This window comes from Chlamydotis macqueenii, chromosome 20 (genome assembly GCF_036417535.1).
Source record: "Chlamydotis macqueenii isolate bChlMac1 chromosome 20, bChlMac1.mat, whole genome shotgun sequence".
Classification (NCBI taxonomy): Eukaryota; Metazoa; Chordata; class Aves; order Otidiformes; family Otididae; genus Chlamydotis; species Chlamydotis macqueenii.
In genome coordinates, this window is record NC_141575.1 from 1,482,442 (window position 1) to 1,498,565 (window position 16,124).

Consider the following 16,124-nt stretch of genomic DNA (forward strand, 5'->3'; position numbering starts at 1 on the left):
AAGCAACAAAAAACTTCGACTAGTGTATGGAACCAATTAGATATTCCATTGATTTGTTATGTTCAGAACTAGTAACTGCACTTTTATTTTTCATATCTACTTAAAAGCTGATTATCAGAAGATGTATGAGGTTGCGGGTTGTTTTTTTTTGCTGATGGTCTTGATAAAAATCGACAGATGTTTGGATGTTCGTTACAGAGAATCATTCAGGAGAGCTAAAAGCTGGAGTGTCCCGATTAAGGTCAAATAAGTTATTCAGTTATTTTTTTATAAATGTATGCAGTATGTTATTTTTGTATTATCAGTAGGATTTCCTTACACTTAGTTACACCCTGTTCAGTGCCTGATAAACTAAACAGGGAAAAAGCCAGTTATCTGCAGACAGACTATTGATGAAAATAAACCCAAAACAATTAAAGGCCTGTGACCATATTTTGTAAAATGCCTCAGTAATGTCAAGCCCTCTTTTAAACCATCTTAATCTCTTCTGACTGTCTGTGAATGCTCCTTCTCATTCCAATTGATTAATAATTTCACAGTAAAGAAAAAACTGAGGATTGAACACGAAGTTGAGAATTGAGCCCATTAAAAATGACTTGTAACATGAACAGTTGCAATTATTTCAGCCTAAAATGCAGATATAACAAATCGGCTGTTTACTATCACTGAATAACGTGGTAAAGGAAAAATTAGAAAAGGTCTTAAGATGTTCCTCATCTTTGTGCTGCAACTACTGTGGATCATTTCCTCCCCGTCAAATGTTGGCATGACTGCAGTATGCTTTCAGGTGGTGGTCCTATAAGTCCACTGAGTTCCTCTCATTAAATTTTAAATGTAAGTGATGTGTCATACTTTGTTGTATCTCCTGAAGAAATGTGACATGTAATACCAGTTGATTTTTAAAAATCCTTGTTTTGAGAAGTTTTCCAGTAGCTAAAGTGCTGAAGAGTTAGTAATAAGCAGCAATTTTGCAGTTATTGCTGGAACTGGCTCCTTTTCTATCAGCATATATGAATTAGTTGTAGGTGTGCAAGGTTATGAAAATGCAGTAAGATCGGAATTCCTGTGTTGCTGTGATGTTTTGGGCAATATCTGAAGACACTGGGCTTCTGGTCTCTAGTATATTTATAAATGCTATCAGAAATACTGCGATGTTTTTAATAGGCACTTATAACACTACTTACAGAAGGAACTTGTTAGGTTACTGATGGAGAGACCCACTAGATAGAGGTAGACTATACCCTTATGCTGCTGTAAGAATGACAGTCTCTTTTTCTAGCCTCTTGTGTGGCTGTGCACTTGGCATGTGTGCTATTCATACTGAGGACATAGACTACAAATCCTTGGAATCAACAGTTACAGCATAATAGTCCACTTCCAAAGATACAACTGTCAGAGCTGTGCTATGAAACTAAAAATTTCATCTTATTATCAGCTAGTTTTCAAGCTTGTATTTTAAGTCATTCTTTGTGTAAGAGCAACCAAAAAAGGCACCAAAAACTGGTAAATCTCCAACTTTTCCTATTTAGAAAGGTCATCCTAATTAAATTGTCTTCATACACAACCATAAATGGCAGCAGATATTCACTGTTATAACAAGCATGTAGAAATGCAGCCTAGCAATTTGTTGAAATAGATATTTAGATCTTTGAGACTTGCATGCACATTAACCCTTCCTTTGTTTTTTCTAGATACTCTGTTATTAGATAACAATTTAGTAATTGTATTAACTAAACCATCAAAGTTTCAGGTGATAAAGCTCAACTGCACTCTTAAACGCTTCATATTCTGTTACGGCTGACAGCTTACAATATTTACTTTTTAAGTCTTTTTTTCAGTAATGGAATAACAAATGATATTTATATTGAAATCAAAACAAATTAAATCTGAAGTACACTGTGTATTTTATATAAAAGTTGCTATGCAATGGCAATGATGGTAAACTTAAAATTCCTGGAGATTAATTTAATAAAATGGGTAGAGGATTAATATTTTTCTGTCAAGATCAATACTGCTTTCTTTTGCACTAATTGTCAGAATATCTTGCTAGGGCTACTGGAGGGTAGTGGTGTGCTTCAAGACCATCACATCACAGAAAAATGATTCAAAGGCAAACTGTCCTGCACCCTCTGGTATCGACTTGCAAATTAGCATCTGGAATGTAATTAAACAAGCTTAATGAAAGTAGCAGCTGAATACTACTGGAAAAGACAATCAGCTCTTTTGCCTCTGATATATATTCTGTACTATTGAAGCTGATCACCAAACGCATCGTGTGAGCACAGTTAAAAAAAAATTAGCATTTATTTGAAGAATAGGAACTGTTTTTCATTCTGTTATGCTTTTGGCATGCACTGGTGTCCCATGAGAGCCATGCCACAGCAGATAGTGCACAATATTTATAAATCCATGACAGGCAATAATAGCAACTTGAAAAATTCTTTTGCTAGAATTTCAAGTTGAGAGCTGCCAAAAGCTGAGAGGATCAAATCTGCAGTGGCAGCTGCTGTGCCCTACAGTTAGAATTGTAGACTTTGAAGATGCTCAACTTAAAAAAAAAAAAAAAAAAAAAAAAAAAAAAAATTAAAAAATAATAAAATGAAAAAAGACTGCAGGCTTAGCCAATTTTTGCAGGTTTCTAGAGCCCTGGCTCTCTGCCTTTTGAAGATGAGCTGCTGAAGCTTCTGCCACTGCCTGAGGCATGCTAACACCAGCAGGATGTGGTTTTTTTCCATAGACTTAGTGTGTCTTCAGATTTAAGTAGCGCATGCTTTATCAATGCCAGCCGTGATGGTCCTTTCCCTGGTTGCAATGCGGGGAGATGATCTTTACCCAACATCCTTCAGAGGAACTGCTAAGATAGATAGTGACGTACACGAGTACCACTTCTGCAGTCTGATTTATGGAGGCATGTTTTCATTATGAAGCAAGTGCTGGCCTCTAGAGGAACCATTATAGATTGCTGAAGATGTGAACACTTTCAGCCCTGAAGGCCTGTAGATGCTTCAAAAATGTAATGCCAAGCACCTAACTACTGTGAAACAATATTAATCTGTCATGTGGGCAGCTATAGATCTACTTTAAAAGACATAAATGGAAGAACAGCACATCTAATAGACTGTTTTGAGCTTAGATCTTTCATTGCGGCCAATTTCTCTTTCAATAGAGTAGCCACAATGGTTTTTAAACCTAATAGTCAGATTTTGCAGATGCATTCATGCCTTCTGGTCTTAAACAATAGTAAAGAAACACTTTGAGCCAGTGGATATGGAAACCATCATGATCCAGGAAAAATGTCTATAGTATTAAATGCTGGGTTTATCTATACTGTGTTTATTGAATTCCTAGGGAGATTGAGAGGAGGTATTATATATTTTATTCTGATATTTGACTTCCGTTGTTTGAAAACTAGAAGCTTTTTGTCTGTAGAGGAATCGTGTGATCTACAGGGAGGCTATATTGTAGCCTTCTGTCAAGAGCTTAATGTTTAAACAAGGAAATAGGCTGCTTGTAACTTCAGTTCTTTTCTGTATTTCATCAGAACAGCCAACTTGACTAAAAAGAGGGTCCAAAAGGAAGAGAATCAGTAGAAGCCACAGAAACCAGAACTATTGCAGGGAAAGGGAAGTAGATCTTTGTGTAATGAGTTCAGGGGCATGGCCTGAGGGGAAAAAACCAGAAGGAGGTACTCTGGCAGTTATTTAATAATGATTTCTAAAATGGATCACCCCAAAAATGTGAGATTATATTTAAGGTCACTTAATATATTATTTTAAGTGTGGCAGGAAATCAAGTGGTACTGAATGAAAACAAAAATACTCTGGAGGGGTGCTCTATAGAAGAGATTAAAAATAAGAGGGGGCTGTTTGATTATATTCCACTTGGAGCGTAGGCACTTACTCTCCCGCAGCAGCTATGCTGTCTGAAAAACTGCATCTTGCCCTCTGCCCAAGGCTTACACTCCTTCACCTGTTGGCCAGGTTTGCTTTTGCGATCATTCTGCAGTGATTACTCTTCCTAACTTGTTTGGTTTTGACAAACGTGTTAGGGAGCAATCCAATGAGTAGTTCAGCTGGCAGATTTGGGTAATCCTCTGTAAAGGGAAAAATGACAAGCAGACAGCAGGAGTTAGAGGTAGTAACCTTTTTCATTTAATAGTTGCAGCTGTCAGAGTACGTGTGTTCACAAAGAAATTATAGGAAGGAAGAGGACTGGAAGCTGCAAAATGTGTAGTCTCAGGCTCTTCTGGTCCCCAGTTCTGCTTCTGGCTTTGTCACTGATTTTTTTCATGGAATTATAGAATGGTTTGGGTTGGAATAGACCTTCAAAGGCCATCTAATCCAACCCCCTGCAGTGAACAAGAACACCTTCAACCAGATCAGGTTGCTCAGAGCCCCATCCAGTCTGACCTTGAACATCTCCAGGGATGGAGCATCTACCACCTCTCTGGGCAACCTGTTTCAGTGTTCCACCATTCTCAGTGTAATTTTTTTTTTTCTTGTGTCCAGTCTAAATCTACCCTCTTTCAGGTTAAAACCATAACCCCTTGTCATTACAGGCCCTGCTAAAAAGTTTGTCCCAGCTTTCTTATAGGCCTCCTTTAGGTACTGGAAGGCCACTCTAAGGTCTCCCCGGAGCCTCCTCTTCTCCAGGCTGAACGGCCCCAGCTCTCTCAGCCTGTCCTCACAGGAGAGGTGCTCCAGCCCTCTCATCATCTTCATGGCCTACTCTGGACTCACTCCAACAGGTCCACGTCCTTCTGATATTGGGGGCTCCAGAGCTGGATGCAGTGCTGCAGTTGAGGTCTCCCTTGTCCACTGATGTAGTGACTCCATCATAGAAGGGCACCAAGTTGGTCAGGCAGGACCTGCACCTGGTGAAGCCATGCTGGCTGTCTTGAACCACCTCCCTGTCCTCCATGTGCCTCAGCATAGCTTCTAGGAGGATCTGTTCCATGGTCGTCCCAGACACAGAGGTGAGGCTGACAGGTTGGTAGTTCCCAGAATCCTCCTTTTTACCCTTTTTAAAAATGGGTGCAGTGTTTCCCTTTTTCCAGTCAGCAGAGACTTCACCTGACTGCCATGACTTTTAAAATATCATGGAGAGTGGTTTGACAACTGCATCAGCCAGTTCCCTCAGGACGCTGGGATGCATCTCCCCAGGTTCCACAGACTTACGGATACTCAGATTCCTCAGGTGGTCACAAACTTGATCCTTCTCTCTTACAGTGGGAGGGACTTTGCTCTACCAGTCCCTGTCTTGCAGTCCATCCACTTCCCCTTGAGAGGTGTCAGAAGAGGGGTTACCAGTGAAGACAGAGGCAAAAAAAAAATTGAGTACCTCAGCCTTCTCCTTATCCCTTGTTACCAGTTCACCAGTCTTGCTCATCGGGGTGGGGGAGTGCACTTTCTTTGACCTTCCTTTTCTGGCTGACATACTTGTAGAAGCCCTTATTAATCCTTGTGTCCCTTGCCAAACTCAGCTCCAGCTATGCCTTGGCCTTCCTGACCCCATCCCTACACAACCAGGCAATGTCCCTGTATTCTTCCCAAGATCCCTGTCCCTGCTTCCACTGCCTCTGCATTTCTTTCTTGCCCCTTTAGTCTGACCAGCAGGTCTTGACTCAGTTGTGCTGGTCTTCTGCCTTCCTTGCCAGCTTTCTTACACCTGGGGATGGAGAGCTCTTGTGCTCTTTGGAAGGTGTCCTTAAAGATCTGCCAGCTCTGTGGTGCTCCCTTGTCCCTGAGGGCAGTTTCCTAGGGGGTTCTACTGACCAAGTTCTTGAAGAGCTGCAAGTTTGCTTTCTTAAAATTCAGGGTCCTGACTTTCCTCTTTGCCTGACCCATTTCCCTTAGGACTGCAACCTCCCCCAGTGCATGATTGCTGCCTCCAGTCTTGATGTCACCCAAGTGAGATTAAGATCAGCTCACTTGCATCGCTGACCAGTTTTTGAGGTACTTTTGTGCAGCCCCATATCCCCAGGGTGAAGAAGCTGAGGCATAGAGTGCCTTCCTCTGGATGCTGTATGTGTGCTGATGAGCTCTGCTGTATCAAAGTAGAAAGTAGTCTAAATGCAACTTTCACTAGGTACCTCTTATTTCAGCAAGAAATACATCAGGCATATACCAAATATTACGAAAACATGTCACTTTCTTCCATTTTTAAACAGCTGACATACAGATCATTCAAATGTTTGTGCTCTTATTTCCTACTGTCCCTCAACATGGTGGCATTATTTTTGTTTATTAACTACTGACAATAATACTGAGCTATTCTTGGAAACTGTCAAAACTCTCTAATCTTCAACAATAGTTGTCTCATCAGTCTTATTTAGCCTCCATCTGCGTGATTCAGGGCTCAAGAGCAATGACAAGCTGCATATGAATTCTGTATTCATTAGTGATGGTGATCAAAATGCCGGTGTCCCTGCCATAGGGCTCAGGTGTGGAAGTCTGCAGGCTAATCCCACCAGCTGACATCCGGAGGTTTAATGACTCCATGGGAAGGTGACCACTTGCTGGGAGGTTTGTCGGCTGAACTCAGACAGCAGACAATAGAGATCAAGCCAGACTATCAGAGTTAAGCTGGAGAGCCTGCCTGAGATACTTGAACCCCTGTTGGTGTCAAACACAGAGATTAAGTAAATGAGGGGGCAAAAAAAAAATCTTGATTCTGTGAACAAAAATAAGTACGTAGTATTTATGTGCTCTGTGTATCTGTTTATTTCATTACCCCGTGCCAATAACTGAGACTGTTAGTGGCATATCTTCACTGCTTTTTCTGACAGCTCTGGGGATACAGGTTTCATGCTTTTGTTACGTATCTGTGTTATTGTCTCCTTCAGAGACTTGTATTTCCATGGCTAAATATCAGGTGTTAGTGCAGACAGTCGTCCAAAAGATAAAGGCTTATCATGCTGTTTCTTATTTTTAGGTTAGATTAACATTATTCTGTGGTAACTTGGTTTCTGTGTGACACATGGATAGTTAGTACAGTTCACATCTTCTTTCACGGAATTTTGCCTGGGATCGATCTCCTGTGCAGAAGTAACGTTAAACAGGAAAGATGAGGCTGATTTAAAATGTGCTAGCTAGGTGTGCTCTGGAATGGCTAGGATTACGGAGAAGTGTCTTGAGGTGTGCTTTTCAAATATGTCAAAGCACGATTTCTGTGCAGAAATCCAGTGGGGAACTGCCAATGGTACCAGTCTGAGTTACCAGTGATAGCCCGCAGCATCTGCTTCTAGCTTTCTGTTTACAGACTATATTGAGGGAAATAAATTTTACTGTAGTTTAAATTGGAACTTGCTTCATGACAAAGAGCAACAATTTCTTCACCTTCACAAAAGTAACACTTAAGCTTTGTATGTAATAATGTAGACAAGCTAGTCAGAAGCAGGGCTCCATGTGAAGAGATCATTTCACTGCACAGGGTAGATGTCGGACAGGTAATTATTTTTGATGCATTTCTCAGGAGCAGGTGTTGCAGTTTAAATTGTTTCAGTTTGTATATCTCCCATAACTGCAGAACACAGGCAAAACATACTGGAAAGTACTTCACGTGGCACGAAGCCCGAGTGCCACTCCTGCAGCGAGGGCTGCGGAGACAGAGGGCAATTTCTGTCTGAGCAGGGATGAGGCAACGGGAATGGAGCGGAGGGTGGGAGCCAGCCCGGGCTGCGAGGGGACGCTCCCTCCCAGCCAGCAGGCTTTATGGGGCATCTGGGGGTATTGGGAGGGCAAAACTACCAGAAAAGTGTTGATCTTGATTACCTCTGAAAAAAGGATGGAAGGGAAAGTCAGTAATTTGAGCAGAGGTGTGCTGTATGAAGCCAAACATGTTATTGCTGGATACTAATTTTTTGATATGCAGTAATAATATATAGTAATTGTAATCTTTTGCATGGCTTACATTTCTGGCTACTTCTTGGTGACTGAGGTTCAGTATGTAACTGTACAGTAATGCAACTGCACAGAAAATTGAGGATATTACACCGTCAGAGTAGAACTTGCAGCCTGGCAGAATTTACAGCTCTGTTACTGTTGAGCAAATAGGTTTTTATTTTGAGAATCGGTTCCCTAAAAAACCCATGAACTTCACCCAGACACAAGTGATGGATTAAATGAATTTTCACATTCATTCTTAGTTCAAAGCATGGAAATAGTATTAAAAGATATCTCATAGTTGTGAGAAGAGCCTGTAATTTAATTCCATACCGTTAGAAATATGTATTGTACTAATCTTCGTGTAAGGCATGACATATAGGAACTAATGTTATTGAATAGCAGTTCCAAAGCACAGTAAGTTTCTTGCCTTGGCAGGTAATTTGGCATAAATTGTTAATGTAAATCCAGGTTAGTGGGGACGACGTTATTTTACTAAAAAAGATAAACTGCTGATTAATTCAGTATAGAACTCAATTACAAATTGAAAGTGTCTCTGCGGGACGCCGGTACCCTAAAGACAGCAGATGTTGAATTGATACTCCAGCATATTTCACCCTGGTATGAAATATTAACATGGTTTATTGTACTTGGGTGGTGTATGATATCAGAAAGGGGGAGGTGCTGCTGTGCTTGGGCTTGCAGGCGGCTACCATCGGCACATGAAAAACTGAGAATTGTAATTGCTGAGAATCATAATTAGGGATAAAGGTGCGTTTTATTTGAAAAGTTCTTTGTAGAAAACATTTAGAAAAAATCAACATTTACTAAGATATTATTCATCACAAAACTGACATCAAATGCAGTACAGAATTACGTGATCTGTGATGCTGTTATCTTTTAATGAATGAACGTAGGTGCATTTGTTTCTCAAACTGCTGAGTTTTAACAAGACTGCTAGGTTAGTGCTGCGCTCTGATTTCTTTTTGCCCGATTTCCTGCCATGCTATATTTGAGCTGAAGATTGCTACTTCATAACCAAACTAATTTTTCAGTATTTTTGGTGTAACGTAAGCAGCACGTTAACCCTGATGCATCCATAATCCGGGGATTTAAGTAAGGTGGGTGTTTGTCTTCTAATGCCCTGCGTTGGTGAGGGTGGCACAGACCGGCTCTGGAGACTTTGTATTTGAGAACGTGCCAAGCGATGAACAGGCTTGTAGTATGGTGGCACGAGAAAATACAGGAATGTATGTAACAAACTGCTCTGTGCTGCTCTTTTTTTTTTTTTTTCTTTCTTTTAAATTGCAGTCCCGCTTTAAAAGCTGCAGGAGTTAGAATTCAGACAAATGTCTAAAGTTACCATTCCAAACAGAAGGTGTATTCCACAGCGTTTGAACAGGATGTGTTCTGCAGAGAAAAACCTAATCGTATTTAGTAGTCTTGGGTCCTTGACACTGTTTGTTGTGCAAATATTGTCATTCACATGCTTTCCTGCAAGTAAATGAAAGGGATGTTTCAGAATTTGGAGCATTTAAGTTTCTTGTTAAATAAGGCTGTGGAAATAGAACTGGAAAATAACATAATACACCTTACCCCAATTTAAAATAACTCAGCTGTGTAACACAGCCATAGAGTGGGTTTTTTCACTTTCTCTCCCCTGACTTTTGCTTTAGAAACTACTACGTTTCTGTTTATCTTGGTCTTTAACAGCTGTTCAGTAAAACTAAATAAAACTGTATATGATATCTGAAGGCATGTTTTTTATTTAGATTTGTTTTTTTCTTTAGAGCATTCATGATTCTAAAATGATGTATGGCTGAAACTCAGCAGAGTGGAAGCAATGCCATCTTTGTACCTAGTACAGGGCACAGCTTTAGCCCTAGGTATCTTTAGATACTTTAATTTTTCCATCACGTGCTGGGAATACTCTGATAATTTCTACCCATTCTCCTTGATGCACAAACTGGTGGTTGTTCCCAGGACCTGTCTTTGTGTTTTATTGCTCCATGTCTCCCAGATGCTGCTAATTGTACAGATTCTGATTTTCATCACCTCTTTGCCTTTGGTGTGGTCATTTGGCATGTCAGTTTAACCTCATTTTCTGTGATTTGGAATCCTGACCCTACTTATTCATCACATAGAGCTACTTTAATAGCCTGTTTAGCATTGTTTGGACTGTTAGATGTCAGCATTGTTCTTATAACTTCTTTTGTGACTTTTTAGAGCACAAAGAAAAGATGGTGGAGGAAGAAGGGAGCAGTGGGGATAGCTAGAAAGACTGGCTACTTTTTAATTTCATTCAACTGATCACAGATGAAAGAAAAGCAAGATATTTTGATTGTAGCATAGGTCTATTTAAAAAAACCCAAAACTGATGATACAAGGTAGGTCATTCATCTGCTTCTGAGGTGCTACTTGAAATGCATACTTTTTTTTGGTGGACTTGTTAAACATGAGTGGTTTAAATTACATGTGCCAGCCCCTTTCCAGCTTCAAAAGGCAGCCAAAACAAATTCATTTTCACTAATGGAGTCTTTCAGCCTCCCCTTACAAGAAAAACACAAAATACTTTGCTTCTCAGCTCTGCTATCTCTTTGGAGTTAGCCAGCAGATTTTAGCATTGCTTCCAGTTACGTATTGATCTCTACCACAAGTTCTCCCACCAGACAGGCTTACGCATCCTCTACCGTGTAGTCTGCTGATTGCTCTTCCAAAGTCTAATTATGCTTCTGTAGGTGCTTACGTCCTTCCAGAGGCATCACTTTCCCAACACTCCTTTATAGAGTTATTTTTTTATCATTGTCCTTCCTGAAGCTTTTTTCCTCTTCTTCTCTTCCCGTGTGAGTCTTGTGGATTCTCACTTTAAGTAGGATTGACTTTTTACATTATATAATTTGCACAAATTTCATTCTGTTGTAAAAGACAGTTGTGATAAATATTTGATTTTCTATTTTTACAAACATTGTTACACGCTGTCGTATTCATCCCATACTAATATCTATTGTGTACTGTAGTTCAAGTCCTTGATAAGACTTGTTACTGGAGAACTGCACTGCATAGTGTGTCTAACAGGATACCGGTGACCTGCAGAAGGTATTCATTTCACTTTGGCATGAATTAAAAAAAAAAAATTCCTCCTGCAGTTTCTAAATCTGGAAAAGACATCTCCTGTTTAACTTGCTCGTGAAGTTACAAATGTTGAGGAAATATTCACAAAACTGTTCCAGCTGCTCCCTTTACTGCTGAAGCATAATGATAAACTTGTTTAAAAGCGATTAGTAAAGATAGTCTTCATATAGTGTAGAAATATCCCCATCTTCTGTAGGAAAGTCTTTTTTTCCTTCAGTAGCATTTGAAATCTGGAAATTGCTTAAGTGAGAAGAGAAACTTGATTCAAGTCATATACAAGAATAATGTGTAAAAGTTCCTTACTGGTGCTGTTTGGGACTTGCACCATAGCAGCTGTAGAGCGGTAATCTATCAGTTCCTGAGTGTCTACAAAATGCAACTCTCCAGATAACAGGTTTAAAGTAAAGATTTAATACAGGCTCTATGTACTATGATGTTGCAGTGACAGTTTAAAACTCATTCTCTAAATCTCAGCAGACTTTATAGCTAGCAGTGGGCCCATATAAAGCTTAATGGCATTACAGCAAATAAATCATCTTTTAAAGATGCTACCAGTAGCTCCAATATTAAATGCAGACAATTGTCTGTGTTATAAATAATTTATCAAACACCATTTCAGATTAGCCTCCCATGCTGCGTTATTTATTTTAGCCTTTACTGTAGTATTCCTAAGACACATTTTGAAAGATCCATTACTGGTCACTTTAATGAACTTGGGGGTCTGGCTTTTCCCCCTCAAGCACCGCAGTACATCTGTGGTGACCATTACACGGCTGATCTGGACCTCTTTGCGCCTTTTGCAAGCGCTGCCCATTTGTCATGCAGTGGTAAATGGAGTTGCACATTGGAGTCCTGGGACACGTTGTGTGGTGCGTGATGGAGACAAACAGATAGCTCTATAAAGCGCTGCTTGTCACAGCTGACGCGTGCTGCGGTACATCACTCTGCCGCAATCTCATTTCAGCAGCAGCGTGGACCCGAGAGAATGATATTCCCAGTTAGCTTGGTCTTTGCAACCGTAAAGCAGGAAGTGCTCCTTTTATATACTCTGAACTTTTAGGGTTTTTTAAGATTAATTATTTCAGTGACTCATTCGTGCCCTGTTCTTAAGACTGTGTCAGCACTTCTCCTGATAACCCCCTATTTTCTGACTGCAAAACAGCAGCCCTTGCTAGGACTTCGTGTGCAGGATCTCTGTCAAGGAACATTGTGGGGGTTTTTCCTTATGGCTCTCTGGTCATCTTTCTGAGTTATGAAAAGAGGAGGAGGAGTGAGCAGCACTGAAGCAGGGTTTTCTGAAATGGAAATGATTCCAGGTTCAGGGACTGGGTGCACGGATCTGATGAATGAGCTGAGGTGACATTTCAGGCTTTCGCAGTGTAGTGGGTGCCCTAGTGCAGTTCCAGCTGAGCTCTGTGACTCTGCTGGGTATTTCTAGAACTATTTTCCTAACAATAGGTTGATAGAGTACACTTTAAATAGTAAACAAAATTTAAATTAGTGAGAGGATTCTAGGAGACTTACACCATTGTAAAGATAAAATTAAAAGGGAGGGTGGAACAAACCCCAGCCAACCTGCTTTAGTTTTCCTAAGCAGTGGTGCTTTTCTTACTCTTAACTCTCACATAATAGCTTAAGATTATTCTGGTTTTGCTATCACTTACTCTTTAAAAAATATCTATGCATACTTCTTTGTTTTATTTTAGTATATTTACTTCCACTATAGTAGATATAGGTATAAAATACCCTTAGCGTGCAGCAAATCAGTGAAGGTAGTCTTGTATCAACTGAATGAGGAAATACTTGCTTATCAGAGTTTTATTACCAAAACCACTGAAGAAAGGTACAGGAATTATTTTTACAGCATGGCTGTTTTGTTCTAGTCTGCTTGGTAGAAAGTATATTTCAGGTTTTTTTGTTTTGGTTTTTTTTTACAGAGTAATACTACTAGAACTGAGTGAAATAAGAATTCACGCTATTTCTGTAGTTTACTGAAAAAAATGCCCCCCTCCTGGTCAGTACCTTAACGGAGCTGTTAGAACAGGAATACTTTTACTAACAAGTTTTTTTTTTATAGAGGGCCATCAGAGAATGCAAAGTATGCCCTGGGAGCAGACGTGGTGGTAGCTGAGCTAATTTTGGGCTCCTCTTCAGCTGCACTTGGCCGCTGGGGCTCGTGCAGCTGCTGTCTGACTCCCACATTCTGGAGCGGGCTGTGGATCTCTGCACCAGTATTTTCATGTGGCAGGATACTGGCAGGGACACTGAGCCTTTAAAATGAGCAAATTTTAAAAAGCTGCATTTATCAAAATTGGCATTGAATACTTGCACTGTCCTTCACGGTGTTCAGTGGCAGCAGATTATTCAAAGGTGGGAAATACCAGCAAAGCTGTGACAAATGCTCACGGTGAACTGAGCATTCACCTGAACTGATCATGCTGGGCTAGCTGAGCAGCAACTGCTGTAAACGAGGATAAAATCGAGTCCAAATCTCCGTGTTTACAGATGTGATTGAGGCTTGTTTCTGGAACAGGTGTGCTCTCGTCATAGCTTTCAAGTAAGTTCCTTACATACCTTTGAGAAAGAATTAAGGGATCTGATGTGCTCTGCTGCGTACTTAAGAGGCTGAGAAGACTGAAGTGGATGTGTGTGTATGCACGTGCGGACGTGATCAGTTTTCCTTGCGTTCTGGCACTGGAGCTGTAGCACTTTGTACAGGCTTTAGAGGAGCTGAGGGTGCAGGACTTGGCCTTGCAGGATGTGTCTCTCCTAGCAAGCAACGCAGTGCGCTAGGAGGAGGTGCGCGACAGAGGACTCGACCCCCTTGCTGAATTGCAGGCTTTGCCAAGCGGTACTGCATCTCCTGTCCTAACAACAGGCACACGTAGCTACCGAGAACAGATGCCCGTCCCTGGTTTGTACAAGACTGAAAATGATACATCAAGAAGGGTCTTTCCCAACATCTCTTTTTGCTCACCGTCTTCAGTTACAGTGCAGAACTAAGGATTTACTGGCTGTATCAGGACACTTCTAATAGGACACCCGGTCTGATCTGTGGTTTTTCAGTGAAGCTGCCTTTGAAATAAGCATAAGCCCAGCCTGGGAGCTGTAGAGGGAGCCAGCGCAGCTGGAATAACCTGCTCTTTGCTAGTCAAGGCTGTGGGGCACAGCACACCTTGTACTTCTGATGCCTTCGTAGCAATAGCATTCACACATGTGTTGGGGGCGGGGAGAGATGAAGATGATTACAGATCGGTTGTAATATTTTAATGGAGAGTTTGACTAATATAAAATGTTTCCTGGTAAGACACTCAACTGACTGTTGTTTGTGTAACGCAGAGGCTTGTGCTCTGTTTTGGGGTATTTAAACAGCTTCTAAATAGTACATTTCAGAGCGAGGTGCAGCAGGCATATTTCAGCAGCTGTGTATTTGCCCTTTCAAAAGACCGCGGATACAGGTTCTGTGTAAGAAAGCAAACACTGGAACTTTTGCAGGACTACTGCATGATTTCAGAAGCAATAAAAATAGTGAGCTTTATTTCCTGTTCCAGTTCTCTGTTCTAGCTTTACTGCAAGCAGGAGTGTCCTGGTTGAACCAAGGACTTCAGAAATACTTACCCTTCTGAAACAGATAAACGCAGTATGCGGGAGATGAGCTAAGTTAAACATGCATTTGGCTTTAGCTACCAGTGGAATTCCTGAAGTGTACAGCAGAAAAACTGTAGCAAATTTTCCTTTTTTTCATTTAAATGGTAAGAACTTAACTACAAATGGCACTATTTTGACAGGGGTACCTAGGTCGACCAGTATTTTCAGATTTCTTTAAATAGGCTGTGTCTGTGCAGAGGACGGGAATTAAAAACGTTAGATGGGTACAGTTCAGTACCGAGCTAAGCTGCTTTGCAACACCGTTACTATGAAGATGAGCCAAATAAATTTTGCAAACTAAGCTATGTTACAAAATCATAGAAATAATTTTGTACCACAGAGGATGATGGAATAGCCCCTGCCTAGGGGAGTCTTGTAACTAAACCGGTGCAAGTCTTTACTTTGTATGCAACTGTTACAGAGAGCACTACAGGGAACTTGCAGTGTACACGTGCACAGAAGCCTGGAAGGTAAAAATTGTAAAATTTATTTTCTCCATTCGTTACGACAGAAGTCTTAATGTAGTTTCCTCAACTGTCTACAAAGTCTGATTCGTCCTGGGCGTTGTGGATCCTGAGCGTGATACAAGGTTGTCCCTGTCGGTAGTCCCACCGCTCAGCAGACAGTTAATGCTCTGCAGTACTTTGGGGATTAAAAAGGCACTGGTATCTCATTTACTGTTCTGAGAGCTCACAGCTTCCACTGTCACATGGACAAACATGTCTGTGAAATGCCAACACTTGTGCAATGACAGCTTTTCTAACTTTTCCAGGAAGACGAAGCCAAACAGCTTGTGAGAGACGCCATTGCAGCTGGCATATACAACGATCTGGGCTCCGGCAGCAACATAGATATCTGTGTCATCAGCAAGAACAAGCTGGATTTTCTCCGTCCATACGACGTGGCCAACAGAAAGGGGGACAGGTTAGTATTTCCAAGCCTGTACGTTATCCATGCTTTTCCCAGCAATTCTTATTTTCTGCAATACCGAATTCTGTGAGTGATCTCTAGGTCTGTATATTGAATTCCAACTGAACAAGAAAGTAGCGGCTGCACTTGCAGTTGAGTGGAGGCTGCTAGTTGCAGGTACAGATGTGTGAAGGAAACAAATGGATTTCTTACCTGCTACCTCTTTACCGCACTGAGAGACTGCTCTTGAGTTTTAGGCGGTTTGAGGAAGTAATGAAGTCTTGTGTTTGTGACTGAGCAGATACTTGGATTTCTTTTGCTTTTGGGTAACAACGGAGTCTTGTTCTGCTGTGTTCTTGCTGAAATCTGTGTGGTGTCAGAAAGACTGGTGGCACCGCTGCACCCTCTGCAGTTCTGCCTGCTCTTAGTATGGGGGTTTGAAAACGCTGTATGGGGCAGCACAGCCTGCCGTTAGCCAGTACGGATAAATCGCTGCAGGGTGAAACCACAAACCCGGAGAGAACTCCACAGCTCTGCCCTGTGACTACGAGG

The 16,124-nt window shown here is 41.1% G+C and overlaps 1 protein-coding gene across 1 annotated transcript in view; it reads left to right on the forward strand.

Annotated features, from left to right (window-relative positions):
* Positions 1 to 16,124, forward strand: part of PSMB7 (proteasome 20S subunit beta 7) — a 29,189-nt gene that overhangs the window by 11,309 nt on the left and 1,756 nt on the right. Inside the window, exon 7 of the mRNA XM_086763484.1 lies at positions 15,436 to 15,587. Within this exon, the coding sequence (XP_086619610.1) occupies positions 15,436 to 15,587 (152 nt within the window). The remainder of the gene's footprint in view (positions 1 to 15,435; positions 15,588 to 16,124) is intronic.